General features: G+C 36.6%; 2 protein-coding genes and 1 long non-coding RNA gene across 5 annotated transcripts in view; 1 reads left to right on the top strand and 2 right to left on the bottom strand.

Annotated features, from left to right (window-relative positions):
- The window catches only part of LOC111514514 (ras-related protein Rap-2b), a 135,605-nt gene that overhangs the window by 21,998 nt on the left and 91,961 nt on the right, over positions 1 to 21,646 (bottom strand). The window contains exons 1-3 of one of the 3 annotated variants that reach the window (XM_074182095.1): positions 19,886 to 19,997; positions 5,342 to 5,466; positions 955 to 1,174 (exon numbers count right to left, since the gene is read on the bottom strand). In XM_074182095.1, the coding sequence (XP_074038196.1) occupies positions 955 to 1,174; positions 5,342 to 5,433 (312 nt within the window). In that variant the 5' untranslated portion in view covers positions 5,434 to 5,466; positions 19,886 to 19,997. Of the gene's footprint in view, positions 1 to 954; positions 1,175 to 5,341; positions 5,467 to 19,885; positions 19,998 to 21,646 lie in introns of those variants that run through there. The other 2 variants (XM_023170753.2, XM_023170754.2) reach the window with 2 other exon arrangements.
- On the bottom strand, positions 12,915 to 14,444 carry LOC141485507 (uncharacterized). The gene is made up of 2 exons (XR_012467250.1): positions 13,920 to 14,444; positions 12,915 to 13,860 (listed from the first exon to the last, which is right to left on the bottom strand). It is a non-coding gene; the product is annotated as an uncharacterized lncRNA (long non-coding RNA).
- On the top strand, positions 15,343 to 15,813 carry LOC141485543 (uncharacterized). Its single transcript, XM_074182387.1, has one exon. It carries the CDS (start codon positions 15,343 to 15,345, stop codon positions 15,811 to 15,813), a length of 471 nt encoding a protein of 156 aa, XP_074038488.1.

The following is a 21,646-nucleotide window of genomic DNA, read 5'->3' as shown; positions in this document are numbered from 1 at the left end:
GTCCGTTTATAGAGTGGCCACCCAGATCTCCAGACCTCACAGTTTTGGACTTGTTTCTCTGTGGACTTCTTACACAAAAGGTTCACAAAAACCGCTCAAGAGATAGAAATGAACTTTGTGCAAGAATTCGACAGGTATGTGCAGATATTAGCCCTCAAGAACTAAGGAACGTAATCAGAAACATTCGTAAGCGCTACGACACATGCATCGAAATACGTGGTGGATTAGTAGAGGCTAATAAAATATGAGTTAGAATTAATTGTTGCACTGAAACGAAACATTTCAATAATTAGTTATTAGTTACGTTTATTAAAATTTTTTGCTTCATTGTTAGTTGAATTGGGTGAATGTAATTCCGTTATTTTCATTAAAAATATTTATGCTATTTGTTTTTTTTTATCTGACGGCACTTTATTGTTGACATCCTAAAAAAATGATATATTGTGACTGTTAGCTGTGTGAGTTTTCGAATTTTTGAGTTGTCATAACTTTGTTAATAATGAATATTTTTCCATGAACTTTTGGTAACACCTGTTTAGAGGCACTCTGAATCCAGTGGCGTAGTGATTTTTTCAATAAAAAATCGCTAATAAAAAATCCCGTAGTAAATATTGTAGTATGCCCTGAAACTTTAATAAACATTTCAAATTCTGTTCCAAGGTAGACCTTTCAGTACTTGACGTTTAAAAAAAATTTATCAAAATCGATTTACAACTTCAAATTTTAGAGAGGTGTTTCCATTGAAAATTGGTCACACTGTATGTGTTAAGCCCTAGACTTTTCAGCCTATGTACTATGCGGCAATACGAAAATATTACTAGTTTACTTGAAGCATTTTCAGAAGACCGATCTGCCGGACTGAAGTCGCTTTCTGAAAACGACTGATTATTACCCAGATTGGGTACGCCACTGATACTTTGTAATCACGACAAGACCGAATTCACGATCACTTACCCCAGAAACATTGAAATCTCCATGATGCATCTCTTCTATTGTGCGCTTGTACTTGGCGGAGAAGGATCCGTAGAGGAACTGCGATATTATGGAAGATTTTCCGACTTTAGCGGAACCCATCACTACTATCTTGTGTCGGACGTTGTTGACAGGCACGACACCGACAGTGTCGTCTTTCTCCAGAGATTCCACATCGTGGCTCTTCTGTGACCTGAGAACTCTGAAGTTTTATAATGATGGTATATTATAATGGAAAAAAACGAAATATGATGGAAATCTAGAGTACAGTTCAAGAGCTATTACAGTCAATTCGTTCATATCGCTATCATTTATCTCAATTAGAAAAGAGTCCTGAAAATTTTCAATTTATATCCTTTAGAAATCAATGTTTTAGGGAAAACTGAGTAGAGTAGAGTAGAGTTGTACTTCATTTAACCATTTTACATACTATAGTACATTAACGGCAAGTGACGAATACAGAAATCCTTGTTTGGAACTACAAGAATAAAATCATCTATTGAAAAAATACATATAACGGGTGATTTTTTAAGAGATCAAGGATTTGATTTTCAAAACAACACAAAACTTTTTAAAAAATTGATGAAATCTTTATTGGAGTCGATAGAACGATCAATATAATTTAATGTTTGAAGATGATTTCATTCAAATGTTTTCCGCGGCTCCGCTTCAGATGGCGCATGCGCAAGTTCCAATTTTGGCACACTCTCTCTAACATATCGACCGGTATTTCACGTATAAATGCCTCAATATTGGCTTCTAGAGTGTCAGTCGTTGCTGGTTTATCCCTGTAGACATGAGCCGTAACATGAGCCCACAAGAAATAATACAAATGCGTTAAATCACACGATCTAGGCGGCCAATTGACGGGCCCCAAACGTGAGATGAACGGTTCACCGAAGGCGTCAGTCGTTGCTGGTTCATCCCTGTCGAAATGAGCCTCAACATGACCCCACAAAAAATAATCCAAAGGCGTTAAATCACACGATCTAGGCGGCCAATTGACGGGCCCCAAACGTGAGATGAACTGTTCACCGAAGGCGGCTCTTAATTGGGCCATTGTTTCGCGTGTAGTGTGGCATGTGGCACCGTCTTGTTGAAATCATATGTCAGGCATGTCCAGTTCTTGCATTTTGGGCAACAAAAACTCGTCAATAATCACACGATAGCGCTCGTCATTCACAGTAACGTTCCGGCCATTATGGTATGTGAAGAAGTACGGCCCGATAATGCCACCAACTCATAATCCACACCAGTGACTTTCTTGGGATGCATCGGTAGTTCTTGCAATACTTGTGGCTGGTCTTCATTCCAAATGCGGCAATTGTGCTTGTTAATGTATCCATTCAACCAGAAATAAGCCTCGTCGCTGAACACAATTTTTCGATGAAAATGTGGATCTTTCTCCAACATTGCCAGCGCCCATTCACCAAATGTTAGACGTTGTGGGAGGTCGTGTGGCTTCAATTCTCGCACCAGCTGTATCTTATAAGGTTTTACACCCCAATCCTTTCGCAAAGTGTTCCACGTAGTGGAGTAACAGAGGCCCAATTGCTGCGGCGAATCGACATTTCACGGTCATCACGAACACTGGCGGATACAGCCGCAATATTTTCTTCGGTCCTCACTCTACGTATGCGTGTTGGTGGTTTAATGTCCAATAATGTAAACTGGGTTCGAAATTTAGTCACAAGCTTCCGAATAGCTCCCTCAGTAGGCCGACGAAACTGCCTATAAATTGGAAGAAGTGCACGATGCACTTTCTTCATCGAACATGAATTTTTATAATAAAATTTAATAATTTGCAAGCGTTGTTCATTCGTAAGTCGACTCATGGTTAAATTATAGAATATTACTGGAGTTTTTTCCCAACACCAAATCGCTATTTTCAACACCTCGACACGTGTTTCGATCTCCAAGTGATCATCTTCAAAGGAAGATAAAACTATTTATAGTATATAGATATCCCATACAGTAAAAAGTGCATTTCTAGATCGAATTTAACGAAAAGTTACATGGAAAAGTTGTGTCTACGGCAATTTTATATCCATATGCCAAATTTAATGCAACTAGGATAGAGTTAACGTTTTGCTTATTTTTGACAGGTATCCCCTTTATTTTAAAAAAAACAAGTTCGGGTAATTGTCATCAATTCATGTATACATAACAAACTCATCATGGAGTTTAACTTTTCTGATACAGTTTTACTTATACGGATATTTTTAGAGAGAAATTAAAAGTTTGTTATAAAAATTTTAACATGACTGTTGCAAAGTTTCAATCACTTGGCTATTTTCTTAAACAAACCTTTGATTTCTAAAAAGTAGAGGCAACTAAAAAAAATTGCAAATAATTTTGATAGAACTATTATTATTATTATAAATGTTGAACAACAATAATATTATAGAACATACAAATGGGTACAAAAAATTAGTTATTGATCTAAATGAGGTTATCAAACACTTATAGCCTACATTTCAGTATGTCGTCCTCCACGTTCAATACAAATTATGGTCCTTCTGCTGACATCTGTAACTGCATTTTATCAAATTTGCACAGCACTCGCGAATGGTATTTTCCAGATGGTGTATGTCAGTAAATGGTATACTTCGGTACACTTTTTGTTTCAGGTAACTCCACAAGAAAAAGTCTAAAGGCATCAAGTCGAGTGATCTAGGTGGCCAATAATGTTCCCAGTTACGTTCAATAACTTTGCCTCTGAAAATTTGTTGAAGGGACTGTTTTGCAGCAACCGTGTGATGTATTGGTGCGCCATCAAGCTGATACCATAGGTCGTATTTAATATTCAAAGGCATATTATCTAAAACTTCACTCACCTCATTATTCAATAGGTTGAGATAACCGACGGATGATAAATTTTCCCTAAAGAAAAATGGCCTAATTATTTGGTCGTTAAGTATCCCACACCATACATTAGTTTTAAAGGAATACTGATCACCACATTCAACTGTGAAATTGGGATTTTCTTGGGCCCACCATCGGCAATTTTGAGAACCTACCGTTCCATTAGAAGAGAACGTTGCCTCATCTGTCCATAAAATTTTATACGGAAACTTTACATTTTCTTCTCTCTCCTTGAAACTAGAATGAAAACCCCAAACGGACATCAAAATCTCGTTCTTTTAATGTGTTAATACATTTTGGCTTGTAAGGCCAAAATTTATTTTTTAATAAAAATTTTCTAACACTTTCTCTCTTGTAATCGGTATTTTTTATAATATCGGTTATGCTCGTTTGCCCGTGTTCAATACCTTTTAAACAAATGTTAAGTTGGGCCTCCTCATCATATTTACTTGGAGTGTGCTTTTTCTTAAATTGATTTGCTACGGATCCTGTTTCTCTAAATTTCGACATTATCCTTGACACAGTAGTATGTTGAACATTTTTTCCTGTATGTCGTTCATTAAAAATGTTAGCTACTTGCCGGTATGGTGTATTCTCACCACATATTAAAACTATTTCTATTCTTTCCTGAAGAGACAACATTATTGCAACAATAACTGTTAAAAATCAACAACTTGACACTACCATAGCATGCATTTTGTTTGTCAAGACCAACTTAAAAATTTTATTCAACGTGATTAAGCATCCTTACCGCCTTAGTTAGTATTTATAAATAATCTGTAAATACTGAATATTGAAATTTTAATGTAATTTCAACTCTAGTGATTTTATTAATACTTATTGCAGTTTTTCAGTTGTGTCTGCTCTTTCAAAATTGAAGGTACTGACGTTTGTTTAAGAAAATAGCCAAGTGATTGAAACTTTGCACCAGTCATGTTAAAATTTTTATAGCAAATTTTCAATTTCTCTCTAAAAATGTTCGTATAAGTAAAAATGTATCAGAAAACTTAAACTCCATGATGAGTTTGTTATTTAAACATGAATTGATGAATATTAACCGAACTTGTTTTTTAAAATAAAGGGGATATCTGTCAAAAATAAGCAAAACGTTAACTTTATCCTAGTTGCATAAAATTTGGCAAATGGATATAAAATTGCCGTAGACACAACTTTTTCAAGTAACTTTTTGTTAAATTCGATCTAGAAATGCACTTTTTCAACTCTTTTCAAAAAAAAAGTTGAATTTAACAAACACTGAACGTCAGTGGGTCGCAGTTGGCCGTATCATTTTAAATTAAATTTGAAGCACAAACAAGTGCCGAAGTTAAACTTCATTGAAACTTTTCGAAAAAAAAGTTTCCCATATGGTGCGCACTTTAATGGTGACACTGTATAACAACCAAGTTATTTAGATAGACAGTAAAGAGAATGGGACCAAGTGAAGTGTCTTGGGGTACTACAAACTCAGATATGAATAGCTAATTTTTCAGGATATTGAGTATACCTTGCTGGGATGTGTTTCTCTTCTTCTGGTTCTTCTTTGAGAAAGGACGGCTGCAAGCTGAATCGCCTGCGGAATTGATGTCTACCCTTCATCAATCCTCTCTGCGGTCTAGACGCCAGTCTTTCCTGGAAAAGATTCGAATGAGTTGGAGTTTGAATGCTTGAATTATGTTATTACAGGCAACTTCGACTGACTCTTATTGCTAAGGGTCGTTCATCAATCTCCACGCTCGCCACACAAAATATTATATTTTCAACTAACCAAACAATAGACATTTCTTTGAAAACTGCTGAAGATTTTCTATTAATATGTATTTTATCTCATTGTGAGAATGCATGTGAATTAATAAGATGATTTTCATTCAATGAAATTCAGTGTATAGTAATGATACATCGCGCCTCCGATGATTTAAATGTTTCCCATGGAGTTCCTCAAGGTTCAATTCTTGTCCCACTACTATTTATTAATTATACTTCAGGATTCAACGGAGTTTTTGGTAACTTCAAAATACATACCTATGTGGAAAATACAAATTTGTATCAAACTTCCAAGAACATTTATTGAATAATAACCTCAAATCACTGCATGAGACTGAATTCTAACAAGTCACGCATGATCATATTTGGGAAGACCAGAGACCGGCAGAAGGCCATAGACAATATAATACTTCAAACCGAGGAACTTTCATTAGAGCACTACGTACAAAATTAAGTGTTTTGGACACATGGATTCTGACCTTTCTTACAGTCATACAAAAATCTTATGGATTGCTGGAACACTTGTCTCGATTCTTCGATTTTGTCTGTATTGGATAAAATCTTATCTGCACGCACGTCCCTAGTATGTTAGTCTTCCAAGGAGTAACTAAGAAAACAGTGACCACTTGTAATTCAGATTATCTTGACATCAGGGTAGATGTCCTTCAAGGACCAATAGTGGGCCAAATATTGTTTCTAATATTTGTAAATGACATCCTCCGGGAGAAGGAAATATTAAGAGCAGATAGTTTCTGGTTCACTAATGGATCAAAAATATCTTCCGGTTCCGGTGCAGCTGTTTTCAGTCGCAGACCCAGAACAGATATATCGACCTGCCTAGGAACATATGCGATTGTATTTCAAGCGGAAATGTACGTTATTGAATTTTGTGCGGGATATTGGAAGAATCCAACCTCATACACAAGTCAATAAAAATACTCTAGGACAGTCATGCGGCGTTGGAAGCTCTTGGCTCCTACCAAGCAACGTCTAAATTGGTAGCAAATTGCCAAAAACGACTCTTCTCGATAGATAGACTTAACAAATTGTCTCTGGTCTGGATTCCTGGCCATACTGGCCTGGAAGGCAATGAGGCTGCTGACTCTCTTGCTAAGGAGGGTGCTGCAAGCAACTTCATCAGACCAAACATGTCATTGGCATCGCTTTAGGCTTTGCCAAACAGAGATAGAACATTATGGACCATGGGATGGCAGGAGAACTGGCCGTCATATCCCATGTGGTTTTTGATGGTTTTAAATGTATTAGAAAGGTCACGAGCTCGAAAAGTTTATGCCCCACGTCCTAAACGATTCGCAGAAATTGTCACGTTTTGAGATATGATTTTCTTTGCTTTTGCGTAAACAAAACTATCATTTTTCGGATCGGATGGTCATGTGTCATGAAAAATGAATCAGACAACAAGAATAGTTGTTATGGAAATATAAAATATGTTCAACCTGGATTGCTGTATATACTCCTGACATAATACTCTCTGTCACTCTGCTACACTACTTTCGCTCATGTATTCGAATATGTTGGGTTATTCAAACTGAATGTGGAATTGTGATCTTCCGAACATTTATAGAACTTGGCTACTTTTTTTACCACAAGCTTGGTGTTCATGGTCAATCATCCAGCGCTTTGGTTCTCAATGTGATGTTACTGAAGGTCGTTCAAAGTCAAAGCAAGAAGTCCAGAAGCCGCCTCGTCCACCCAGTTGAAGGTTGTTCAAGGTTGAGAATCAAGGTTGTTTGAAGTCATACTAAAAACACTATTCCAACGTGATCGTGTGACGTAGTTGTTGGTCATTGAAGGTCAAACGTAAAACAATCCTTGGAAGTCACCTTTGCCACGTTGTTTCGGGTATGTTCAAAACGTCAAGAAAGCCGTGTAACTGGCTCGAGTTCTTTCTAGGTCAAAGCCACCTTGTTGAAAAATATGGGGAGAAAATGAAGGTCATTCAAGGTTAAACCCAAAACGCTACCTTGAAGTCATCTTGCCTGCATCGTGTGTCAAAAGTGGCAACACTGAAATCAAAAACCCACCAAAATAAAACACGGTTGCTACATGGTGGGTCACTATTACTTTCTGCAACCGGCCAAACAAGCACAGCAGATTCCTATTCACAAGAGGAGAATCGAACTGACGAGACCTGTGAACGTACATTTCTATCCAACGAGAAATCAGGATATTATACTACACACATGCAGGTACGCTAGATCAAGAAAAGTGCCACTTTACACAAGCATTAGGGTGTATAATAAAATTCCTGACAACTTCAGATCACTTTCCTGAAAAAGAATCAAACGTGAAGTTAGAAAATACCTGAAATAGTACATCTATTATGGCCCGAATTATTATTTCAAATATGTACAATTTTGATAGTATTCATATTCATTACATGTTATGATTATCATTGGAACCAACCCTATACTGCAGATACATTTTATTCTTCATTTTTACCACTGTTATACAGTGTCATCCCCAAAGTTTTTCGACAAAAAGTTATTCTTGATAAAAGTTTGTGCTTCCCCTAAAACAAAACATGTACCAACAAAATACAGTACAACACACGTAATATACGAGGAGTCTTCAAATATTTGATTTTGAAAAATCTCGGGAAATGCTATTTAGAAAAGATGTTCAGCATTAAAAAATACATCTAGATTTGAAGTCATGGCCGTCTAAGTGAAGTTTTATTTTTTACCCATTTTTTTAAAAAATTGGTAAAAAAATAAAAGTCCACTTAGATGGCCAAGACTTCAAATCTAGATGTATTTTTCAATACTGAACAACTGAATTTTTTTAAAATAGGAGTACTTTATGGCAAAGAAAAATTTTGGCTTTCTACTACTCCATTTTGATACAAAAAAAGATGAGGAAAGATTTTTTTTCTTTCGTGTAATTCAATGTTCATATGACAGTAGCTGTTTCAGGAGGACTTTCTTTCAGTTTGTGTCTGAAAGTTACTTCTTTGCATGATCTACACATCCATGTATAGAGTTACTTATACTTCCTTCCTTTCTTTGGAAGATTCCCTCATCTTTTTTTGTATCAAGATGTAGTAGTAGAAAGCCAAAAACTTTCTTGACCAATAATTAATCACTCTTCAAAATATAACCTCTTCAATTCAAATAAGATTCCTCTTGGCTGGGATTAAATCATATATGTGAATGAATGCTATTACGATGTCATCGATAACATAAGCAGATCAAGCTTACTCCGTGACATTCAAAAAAGTAATTCATGAATGAATTGTGTGTATTTCCTATAATGTTATCAAATTTCGTATTGAAGAGCCTTGGGGCAAGTGTCTTAAGGCGAAACATCGATGTATACCAGTGAGGATGACAGTGTTCCATGTAAGTGCAATTTGTTACCATTCATTTAAAGTAGAACTCATGTGAATGATATCTGATTTTTATTCCACAACGAATGTTTGAAATACAAACTGAGTATAGAAAAGTATCTTCTGTATAATTCAGTGTTCATTTAGAAGTATTTGTTTCGAAAGATTTTTTTTCTTTCGTGTAATTCAATGTTTATATGAAAGTAGCTGTTTCAGGAGGACTTTTTTTCAGTTTGTGTCTGAAAGTTACTTCTTTGCATGATCTACACATCCATGTATAGAGTTACTTATTTTCAAATTGATTACTTCCTTCCTTTCTTTGGAAGATTCCCTCATCTTTTTTGGTATCAAGATGGAGTAGTAGAAATCCAAAAACTTTCTTTCCCAAAAATTAATCACTCCTAAAAATATAACCCCTTCAATTCAAAGAGTACTTTACTTTTGTCACAAAATCAAATATTTGAAGGTTCCTCGTATATTACATGTGTTGTACTGTATTTTGTTGATGCATGTTTAGTTTTAGGGGATGCACAAACTTTTATCAAGTATAACTTTTTGTCGAAAAACCCTTAATAGATAAGTTTCCCAAATGGTGCATACTTTGGGGATGACACTGTATACCTTGTACCCTCTAGGTTAAAGAAATCATATCAATTGGTAATAGTTTCCTCACGCCTTTCTAGACCGAAATACCGCAATAAATGGAAACAGTGTATTTATTATAAACGTGTACGTATTCATGTAAGTAGTATTTCACGGAAATAAATGTTCTGTTCTGAGAATCGACTAAATGTACCGAAAATTGGATCAGCAGCAGCCGGCACAGTTCAATAGAAGAGATCCGATCCTGTTCCACAATAACGCACGTCTACACGACATCATACTACCAAGACCTCTCGTCAGCCTTCACCATTTTTTCAAGCACTTCGATAAATTTCTTACCGGTAGAACCTTCGCCAATCATAACCAATCAGGACCAGGCGAAAACGTTCTTCGTCTACTTCATCAAATCCCGAGTACGCAATTGTTATACAGGCAGAATCTATCGACTCGTGTTTCGTTGGCAAAAGAGCACAGATTCAATTGACGCTTATTTCGATTGAAGTGAACAAATATCCACTGAGATGTTACAGTTTAAACTACTCTCATAAAAACGGACAAAACTTTTAAACGACCCAATATTTCGATATCAAAATCCTTCTTCATCTAAGTCTGGATTCACAAGATAATGAAGCTGAAGTTACGCAGTGGAGCAAAATACAAAAAAAACTCCAATTACCTTGATGTGTACAAACTTAATAGTAAGATCATAAAGGAAACATGCGCATAAGTGATGGAACCTCTTACGTTTATTTACAATTCTTGTATTAGCGAAGGACGTTTCCCAGATAAATTTAAAATCAGTAAAGTCATTCCAATTTTCATAAAAGGTGATAAAAATCTTACTGAAAACTACCGTCCCATTTTCATCGTTCCCATTTTTGTAAAAATTTTCGAGATAATCCTAAAAAAAGGTTATACCTCTATTTTGAAGTAAACAATCTTCTGAACACTAACCAATACGGTTTCCAAAAGTCCTGCTCGACTGTTCAAGCAGTAGCTCGGGTTGTGAGAGATATAGTTGATGGTTTTGAAAAGGGTCATCACAGTGCTGTGACACTTTGTGATTTGAGTAAAGCATTCGACTGCGTTTCTCATTCAAATTTGTTACATAAACTGAAGAATATCGAGTCAGAGGTGTAGCACTTTCACTTTTTTCATCGTATTTAATGAATAGAAAACAGCTTGTTGATCTAGGCAACAACAGAATATCTGATCTACAGCCGATTGAGCTCAGAGTTCCTCAAGAGTCTGTGCTGGGGCCTCTTCCATTCATAATTTATATCAACGATCTCTCCTATGAATTATTACCTTACACATGTGTCATTTATGCAGATGACACTTCGATCCTGTGCTCTGACAACAACTGTCAGTCATGAAACTTGCAGAAAGACAAGCTGAATCGTGGTTCAATTCAAACCTACTGAAACTTAATAAGGAAAAAACACAAATAATGATTTTCTTGACTAATAGTAATATTTCTGTGGGCAAAACTGTATTGAACCAGAAGCTCTCGAAATATTTATTTTTTCTTCGACAATTGAAAAACTTTGTTAACATAGAGACTCTTATTTCAGCTTATTATGCATTTTTTCATTCTCACGTTAGCTATGGAACTCTGCTCTGGGGTAAATCCAATGTCAGAACAGTTTTTACGCTCCAAAAGCGTGCCATTAGAATTATTTTGAACGTAGGTTTCCGTGATTCATGCAGGCCATGTTTCAGAAGACTAGGCATTATGACGGTACCATCTATCTTTATATATTAGACACTTTTGGAAATACATAAGAACATAGATAAATTTTAGACCAACTCCCAATTTCATGGGTATAACACTCGTGGAGCTAATCTTTTGAGACTTCACCGGTTCAATTCACAAAAATCCTTTGAGAACTCACTTGATGGTAATCTATATAATATTCTGCTATCTAGTATCATAAGTTTACCCCTGCCAAGTTTCAAAAAGCGCATCAAGGACTATCTAATTAAACAAAGTTTTTATAGTACGGAGGAATATATTTCCACAACATCAGTGCTTGAAGAATTTTTTTAATACACTATGTTTATCATTTTATGTTTACTTTCTTTGTGAAATTGTATCTACATTTTATTCAATTACTTTTCTGTATATTTTATTCGATAATTTACTGTTACTGTTTTATGTTCAGTTATGATGTTCATCTACATGCTGTACCACCGACTTGCTACTAATGTACCTTTATATACCGTAGTGAAATAAATATCTATCTATCTATCATATGGAGACAGTCAAGTGGAAGTTACAGTACGGTACGCGAAGCGATCTAGTGAAGCGATGGACATTCGGAAAATTGTTGTTTTAGTTGAAGTGTGTGTTGTATTTAAAATGAAATAAAGTTAAGTTTGATTAATTTAGTGTAGTCAATTATCAGCCAACCCTCGAGAAAAAACGTAACACTACGTTTCTTGTTCCGCTTGAATAATTATTACTATCTCGGTTATATTGCCTGACATCCTCTTCTCTCACTCTACATTTACCATTTCTAACCAATTCGATTTCCAGACCGTAAAGAGAATTGCTATACTTTTTGTACAACCCATTCTTGTTTCCTTCACAAGACACTCCGACTGAATAGTGAATCAAATTTGTAATGAAACAGAATTCAATTACGATTCTGCGAGCTTTTATAACAGTATGATATAACTTCATAAGACCGGGGCACAAAATTCAAATTAGGACTCATGCCATCCAGCCTATCCTCTGAAGTTTTTAATGCTGGTCTTTCGAGATTGGAATTTTAACGAGGATCCGAAAAAATCTACTTCAATTATTCTATCAGTATGTTCCTTTGGGAGGAATAATTATCAGTTTCAATTCGATATTAAGGTCAGCAAGCATGCAGATTGTGAATTATCCATTCAGTGAGCAGGCGACGGTTTGTTGAGTTGGAAATAGTCTCTTTAATATCTATTCGGGTAATTTTCATTGTCAATTCCCATTATACAAGTTTACAATCAGTATTACTAATATTTACAGCAGTCCGCGATACGAAAATTGCCTTTCCAATTATAACAAGTAAAGTATTTCGTTATTTCTAGTGTCCGACCGAAACTGGTTTTTGCGACCGAAACCGAAAAGCAAATTTCGGCAACGGTCTCAGGTTCGACCGAAACCGAAACCGAAACTTCCCTAAAATTATTATGTTCTGAGGGAAAAATGAAGTAAACGTTATTACAATCAGTCAGTCTTTATTTTTTTATTTCTGACCGGGATATTATAAGCTTATATCGTCATAGTTACGCTATCAATAAAGAGGGTCATAACTCCCTTGGGACATTATAGATTTTATAATTCCCTCTACCTTTCACAAGTAAAAATAAATAGAAATGAAAACTGAACCATATTTTATTTATTCACGTCATTACAAATAATAAATGTACAATTTTGAAATGTTCCCTGAAAATTACTTCCGCCACTGGAAACAATTTCTTCTTTTGTATGGCTGGAGCTTCTGTTCACTACAGTCGAGGTACCTGCCTCTTCTGATGACAAAGTAGACAACATACGCGCCGTTTTATTTCTCAATTCGATGCTATCCTCCAAATACCCCTCCGCCACCGTGGAACTTTTCCAACCTCCGTGTCTTTTTAAGTTAGTCATAGTTGCTCCTGCATTGGCTAGAGCAGTAGCAGAAGTGTGACGAAGGCAATGTCCCGTATAGGAAGATGAGTTTGGCAATCCTAAATACATTGCGATTTTGCTGGGGATTTTCCCAAACATGTTTTTTCCAATTGGCTGAGATGTACATTTATTTTGTCGGAAGCTCAAAAAAAATCGTTCAATACCTTTAGGACGCAAAGACATATAAAGTCTTAATAAAGGCAAAGCGGAGAACTCTTTTTCATCCACAACTGTAAATTTCTTCGATACACCAGTTTTACTTTCCGGTACGTTCACTACCATAACGGAATCCCGGTCCTCTATATCCGATATCTTCATATTCAAAAGTTCCTGACTTCTGCATCCTCCAAAATAACCCATAATCAAAACAACCTATAACAAAAAAAAAGGAAATAAATACACACAAAAAGGAAAATAAGAAAAAAATTACCTTATGCAATAAATGAATATCATTAGGAGCGTCCTTTAGGAATCTGATAACATCTTTAGGAGATAAAACAGCAGACTTTTCCGGCTTATAACTCTCACTCTTCCGTTTCAAAAAAGCCTGTAGTTCATTGAACTTGGTGATATCTCGTTTCTCATGTATAGTCACCATCGATTTTAGCATTGACCATTTAGTCCATAAAGAATTCGGAATATACGTTTCTGACTGAAACGAATAAACACAATCACTACCAAATCTACCGAAAAACATAGAAAATTCCTTACCAGTTCTTGAAAATATGCCAGAAATACAGTTTCAGTGACATCTTTTGGCATAACATTTTTCCGTGTCAGCCAGTCCAGATATATCTTGTATTCTTTTTGGTATACGGCTTCACTTTTCGATGGAATTAATGATTCTCTTGCTTGTTCAGCTTTTTTCGAAATATCCTCCATTATATTTGGGGTAGAAAACATGTTTTCACCGCAAACACAGCTTGATAACAAAGTTCTGTTTATAAACAAGTAACATAGCAACAACCTAGCAACAAGAAAACTCTACTATAATCAACGGTACCTGATTCAAATATACCGGGAAGGTAATGAATTGGTACATTTTCCGTTTCAAAAATGAACAAAATTTTATTGAAATCGGTCAGAAATAAAATTATCTATGTACCACGGGAATTAATGAGCCTTAATAACCTCAGGCAATTGCTGTCCCTCGGGCCAGAGGCCCTCGGGACGCAAACTTTGCCATCGGTAATTAAGGCCCTCCTAATTCCCTTGATACATAAATAACTATTATCTTTAAATAACAAAGTTATGCATTCTTCGACATTTTTACTTATTTATAATCAACATAAAAAAAATATTAATTGCACCTTGAAAATACTTAAAATAGGTAAGGTGTTCATTTGAGTAGGTGTAGATTCTTCTTTTGAATATTATAGATGGGTTTTCAAAAATGTTAAACATAAAATTATTTATTTGAGTTGATACCTGATATCACAATAGTCACGACATGATTAGGCACCTGGAAGCGGCAAAATGTCTTCGTCGAATGTATGAAATTCAACGCGCCGAACATGACCGATCACAGCGCGGGAACTACCGAATGCAGTTTCGGTTTCGGTCGTAGTTTCGGCAGGTTTGGCGCCGAAACCGAAACTAAACCCAAACCCGTTTTTTTGCCAAACTCGACCGAAACCGAACTTTCAGTCGGAAACTAGTTATTTCACTTTATATTTCACTGCATATTGATTATAAACTTTCGAAAAGTGGCTATGTGTTCAATGTTTCTTCACTGAGATGGTACTTCCGAACATATAGTATATGTTCCACAAAGTAGATGATTTGACAGTTTCATATTTTTCCGCCAAAATTACATCCTCAGTAATGATGTAACGGTCTTCATTCGGGTAGTCCAGCTTGCATAGCCATGAGATACATACCGAATCAATGGCAAAAAGGCAGAATCATCTACATACCCAAGATAGGGAAGGTAAACGATATGACGCCCAAATCATACCGACCAATTGGTCTAATGTCTTTCCTGCTCAAAACACTGGAAAGACTGATAGATAGATATATAAGAGAGCTGGCAAGTGGTGTCCACAAGGAGAGGTATTATCGCCCCTACTGTGGGCTATCCTAGTAGACGAACTACTAATGAGGCTAAAATCCAAAGGCATGGATTGTTTAGGATATGCCGATGACCTCGCGATTATCGCAAGAGGCAAATTCGCAAGGAATCTATATAACTAAACCAAAGACAAAAGTCTCGCTAAGCTTAGGTAAAAAAGTGACGATATTCCAGGCAGAAACAGCAGCAATACGTCACTGCGCAGAAGAGTTACTGAGGCAAGAGTTTGAGGAAAAGACTATTGCAATATACTCTGATAGCCAAGCAGCTATAAAAGCAATTAGCTCCATGCAGGTCAATTCCAAACTGGTCTGGAACTGCCTAGAAAAGCTACAAGAACTAGGTAGTCAAAACAGACTGTCATTAGCCTGGATACCAGGCCACACAGGATACAAGAGCAACGAAGAGGCTGATTCATTAGCACGAGAAGGAGCCCGACTCTCCCTCATTGGCCCAGAACCCTTTTGTGGTACAGCAAAACCGCTGCGAAAAACCTGTAACAGCAACTGGAAGGAAAAACAATCTCAAAAATAGTGGAATAAGGCGCCGGGTATGAGACAGGCCAAAGAGTTCATTAAACAGCCAAAATTCACAGAGTACCTTCTAAGGCTGGATAGGCGATCAACTAGAGTTCTGGTCGGGCTATTGACGGGACACTGTAGACTCAACAAACACATGAACAACATCGGACTGGCAGACACAGCCCTATGCAGGCTTTGCCAAGAGGATGAGGAAACCTCCGTACACATACTATGCTATTGCGAAGGTCTGTCAATGATAAGGTTTGCAACATTTGGGGAGGAAAAACCACAACCCTCTCAATATGTGGGGAACTTGAGGTCTGGCCTATGGAGTCTAGTTACAAGGACGGGCCTAGACAAGGGACTCTAGCATACATGAGGACACACACAATAGACCTGCAAAGGTCGCAGTGTAGTGGCTGTTTAGCACAGAAGCCCCATATCAATCTAATCTAATCTAATAATGTTACGATCTTCATTCGGGTAGTCCGCTTCTCTTGTTGATGCGTTGCTATTGGCCGAAGTTTTATGACATGTTGATGACGTGATATTGAATTGCACTGTTGCCACCTTAGCATCTTTCAGTATGGGATTCCAAATTCGGTTAAGCGTTACCGCCTCCTCTTTTCTGTTGTGGTTTTCCGTATGTTTATGGATTTCTATGGCTTCCTGTACAAGCCGACTATAGTAATCATGCTCGGAGGCAAGTAGTTTCACATCTTCAAACAGTATTACCAAGCCCGTGTCCCGCTACTGTCGAGTTTTCTATTTAACCTAATCTACAGTTTCTCCGATGTCCATTCAGCCTTGTACCCATGGATCTTTTGGTAGTACCGATATAAAATTTTCCGTGCATGGTACACATGGTACACGATAAACGCCCGCAGCTGATAGTGGATCTCTTTTGTCCGTCTCAGATTTCAGGCTTTGTTTTCCTGGTTTTCCTGGTGGACTTGAACAGTTTTTATGTTATGCTTCCTTGATATTTTTCCGATTCTGTCCCCGTACATCCCTAGGGATGTACGCTAAAAATGCACGTGCAACCGTTTGAGTTTCCTCCCTATTTTGACTTGTATAAGTCTTCAGTTCCATGGCCTTATTGATCTCGGTTATACTGTATCCGTTCGATCTTAAAGCCACTTGAAAATGCTCCAATTCTTCTTGTAGGTGTTCCGGTTCACATATTCTATGGGCACGTTCCGTCGTGGTGTTGATAATTCCCTGCTTTTGACTTGGATGGTGGTCAGTCTTGTGCCACGCCTTTCGACGAGTACATCTAGGAAAGCTATTCGTTGTGCCTGTTCAGTCTCCACGGTGAACTTGATGCTAGGGTGTTGAGCATGTATATGTTCTAGAAATAGGTTCCGTCTGTCCTTCCCATGCCTCCAGATAATGAAGGTGTCATCCACGTCATCGAAGCATCGATTGTCTTCTTCTCAAATTTTTCCGTGAAGAAGTTGGCTATCACTGGTCTGAGTGGACTTCCCATCGCTATGCCGTCTAATTGCTCATAGAAATCTTCTCTCCATTGGAAGTAACTTCCCGTGAGGCAGGTCTTGAAGAGTCAGACAATATCACTAGGAAACAGGTTGGGTATCTCTCTCAAAGAATCTTCCAGCAGGAAATTGGTGAACAAGGACACAACGAAAAACGTTTTGCAATCAAGCTGTTCTTGTTCATTAAGAGAAATAACATTGTGGTTATCAATAGCAGAGTTGATTTCAAAAATTTCAAGTAAATTGAGTAAAGTGCCTTTTTGGCAAACATGTAAAATATCTAAATCAGAAGCAATATCAAAACTGTGATTGTAATTGAGAATGTGATAGGAGAACTTTTTGTGTTATATTCACCTAAGTGTAGGTTTCTGAAATTATCAATTAGTTTAACATGTTCAAAAACTCTTGTTTCGATTCTCGTACCACTTTGTCCAACATACTGAGCGGAACAATTTGGTGGTGAACAAGAAATTCTGTTAAGCCTGATTTATGAGAGATTGGTACTTTATCTTCAGTATTGACTCTCAATTTGGAAATAAGATTCATAGTATAAAAAGAAAAATTAATATTATTACAGTACCGTCTGAGAATATTTGAAATATCTTGTGAAACTTTACCTAAATAAGGAATAGGGCAATATTTATTAGAGTTGTTGATAGGGATAAAACTACGATTAAGAGATTTAGTTCTTTGTTTGTTATATTTTCTATTAATTAGATATTGTGACCTATTTGTCGAATAACAATAAACTCTTTATCCGAAACTTCAGTGCTGTGAAAGTTTCAAGTGAGTATTTAGCGAAGTTTCACAGCAACAAAACAGAATTCTTCTTAACCATGGATGAAACATCAAAAGAACAATAAAAAAGTGGACTCAAAAGGGACAACCGGCAAAGACGGTTTCATCTGCAAGCAAAGTCATGGTATCGGTTTTTTGAGATGCGCATTGACTATCAACGGCGAGTATTATCCGAACTTACTGCAACACTTCAGTCAAAAAATCAAGCAAAAAAGGCCGTAGTTGGCTGAGAAAAAAGTATGTTTCATCAAGTATATCATCAAAGCAATGTACCAGTTCACAAATCTATTATGACAATGACCAAAATTAAAGTTTGAATTTTTACCTCGCATATACTATATTCGCTAGAAGTCCGGGAAGTACATACTTTCGAGAAGTGAGTTCTTCCCGGAAGGCTGCCAGAAAAAACGTTTTCACTCACTTGGTGAATATTTCGAAAAAAAGCCTCAGTATTTAATTATTTTTGTGCAATGAATTTTCATGTACCTTTTTTTGTGACAACTTGTTTTGTTGTACTTTTGTTTTGTATGAAATTGATTTTAGTTATTTCTGAATGACAATTAAGCGTATTTATGCCTTGTCATTCTCTTGGAAAAACTAAACTATTATGGTGTTAGAGGAATTCACTTGAAACACATTAGTTCTTAACTTTCCAATAGAAAACAATGCGTTTCCGTGAACGGTAAAACATCAAACTTTCAGATTGTTAGTCATGGAGTACCCCAAGGTTCGGACAGGTACAGGTACAAATACAGGTACAGATACAACGGATGCAGAATCATCCTAGCTTCAACTGGACAAATTCTCTCGAGAAAAATATCTGGTCTAGGTTAGGATCGACGTTCTGGTCGTAAGCCCAAGCGCTACCACTGCGCCACATTCACCGCTAATAAATATTATTATTATAATCATATGTTACCAAAAACGTCAGGTCTCCACGACCTGATATTTATTCGTCTCTGAAAAAAACGATTTGAGTCCGTTGTACCAGTTCTTTACATAATTTATTTTAGGAATGGAATCCGCGTGTCTGACCCTTGCGCTAATTAGGATCACTTTGCCCTTCGCGTGGAATAATTTTGTGCAAACATTACATACGCTTATTACCGGGGTATCAGGTTTCAAGCAGTAAATGTTGGCATTATCGTTAATGATAAATAAACATCAATGTCTCTGGTGGTAAGTGGTTTGGTATGGAAATGGACTGTCTCAATGGATTATAACTGTGAAGTTATGAAAAGAGATACTGGGTTGTTTCAGAAGTTTTTTCTGGCAAAAACATAACAATCTACACTGACAGCAGACAAGCTCTATTAGCCTTGAACAGACAACGTGTTACCTCAGGGCTAGTACTACAGTGCTACCAAGATTTAGCCAAAGCCTCGGTAGATAATAATATTATCCTGAGGTGGGTCAAAGTGAACGACAGGAGTAAAGGCTGCAGTCTTCGTGGTTTTGATTCCCTTTCAGTGGAAGAGCTTCATAGAGCAAGAGCCGAATCGATACCTCTACGAAACCCTTCATCACCTGGAAGGATCAACTGCAACTAGAGAAATGGTTCTGATGCAGATTCTGTGGAACATGTTCTTTCTCACGAATCATATGACAGTTTTCCGGAATATCTTGCGAAGAAAATTTTATTAGATAATTTAGGAAACACACATGAATAGCATTTTACAATAGCAGGTTAGGTTAGGTTAGATTAGGTTAACTTATCATAATGGATTCAATATAGTATGTATGTTTCCGATCAAATAATATAAATCTAATGATTATTATTATTATAATCACCTGCTTCAAAATTGAATCCCCACAACATTTTTAGTTTTTCATCACTTCCACTTTCTTTCAAACAGCTGATCGTCCGATATAGAAATTTCTCTCCCCAACCTCTCATTAATCGACTGAACGAAACTGCTGCTTCAGTGTCAGACTTTTTTGCTGGTCTGTCTTTTTTCGGCTCTCTCGAACGCCGTTATCGAGTAACAGTTGGAGCGAACAAAGGCAGGTTTTTCCACTGCCGCCGCCTTCAGAATGGTCAAGTCAAGGAGCTCGAAATCAATAGAACAACCCCCATTATCTGTTGCTTTCGATACGAATGTCACAGAAAGGGGTTAGAATGAGCGTTACAGCTGGATGATCGCTGACACGCCGTCATTTGAGACAGCCGCAAGCGATGGAATGCCGTTATTCTTCTGCGTGTCGGAGATTTATCTGGATTCCGGGTGAATCTATAGTTTTTTAACCAATGGGTGACGTATGGAATTTCATTAACGAATCAGGCTTCAACATTGCCTCTAATAATAACCATAATAACTCTAGAGATCTATGGTTGAAACTAAAAAAACTCGATATTCACAGTAAAAAACCTATATTGAATCTTCCTTCCCATTTATGTGATCCTAACAGCATGAATGATTTTTTTATACTAGAAATGGTATTTGTAGTATCAAATACCATTTCACTGAAACTATTATTCATTGTCTTGTTCTGAGTCTAATTTGAAACTATAACTATACAGAAAAATTGTCTGTATTGTTAAAATAGAAAAAACTTGAACAAAAAGAAATTGATAACGTAAATAACTAGTATACTCTGAACAATCACAAGTATAATCACTTTCAAACTAGACTGCATTTCCAAACATTGCTTCATCTTTGTTTACCTCATCGAACAACTTGGCGACCTAGGATAATAACGTAGCGCAACAGGATTTGGGTTGTAGTTTACATCGACAACAAGATAGATTGTAGTTAAACCTCTACATCGATCGTGTACAGCGAAACTTGATTGGAAAAGTTATTCAGTTCGATACATTGCATACAAAGTATTTGAAAATTGAGGGGCAGTTATAAAGGTGTCTGACAGTGGGATATGCCAGTTCAAAATATGTATCGAATGGAATTCAAAGTTGATCTAATTATCCGATGTTGCTGTGTTGATTAGCCGTGGTCTGCATACATTGAGTAAATAAAGTATATGTAATCAACTCGAGCTTAACTGTACTAAAACTAAAGCAAGGATTATCACAACTCAATATAAAATCAGTCGCATCGACATGGTGTCAGTTATAATGAAAATTTATGATGAGCCCATTCAGATTGTTCAAAAAATCTTGGTTTCATGATTGATTACACATTGAAGATCACTTCCAATACATACATAGTAAAATAGCAAAAAAACTATTCTTCTTTACCCGTTACAGTAGCCATCTTAGCTTCCAAACATGTGTAACAGTCTATAATACGATAAAACAACCTTACTTTGTACACTGTGCCATCTCATTATTCGATAGAAATAGTATAGAATCCTTGCAAAAGTTGCAAAATAGAGGTATGCGAATTATTTTGAAATGTAACAGACTCACCCTTATCGTAATTATGCATCAAGTCTTAGTTTGGCTCTCACTTACAGGTAGAATTTTCTAATTCTTTTATGATTTTCATCTTCAAAATTCTATTTGGTGAAGCACTTTCTTACTTCAATCAGTGAAATTCATGATTATCCAACACGTAGCAATACTGATTGATCTATATGTTTCTCGTACACATT

Source organism: Leptinotarsa decemlineata, unplaced genomic scaffold (assembly GCF_025532065.1).
Source record: "Leptinotarsa decemlineata unplaced genomic scaffold, Ldec_3_MD MMD2_tig00026328_RagTag_RagTag, whole genome shotgun sequence".
Taxonomy (NCBI): domain Eukaryota; kingdom Metazoa; phylum Arthropoda; class Insecta; order Coleoptera; family Chrysomelidae; genus Leptinotarsa; species Leptinotarsa decemlineata.
The sequence above is the reverse complement of the archived record's forward strand: the minus strand, read 5'-3'. Positions and strand labels throughout refer to the sequence as shown.

What these genes read in the sequence shown, in the direction of transcription:
- LOC141485543 (XM_074182387.1), top strand. Translation starts at nt 15,343, where the DNA reads ATGCCGATGACCTCGCGATTATCGCAAGAGGCAAATTCGCAAGGAATC.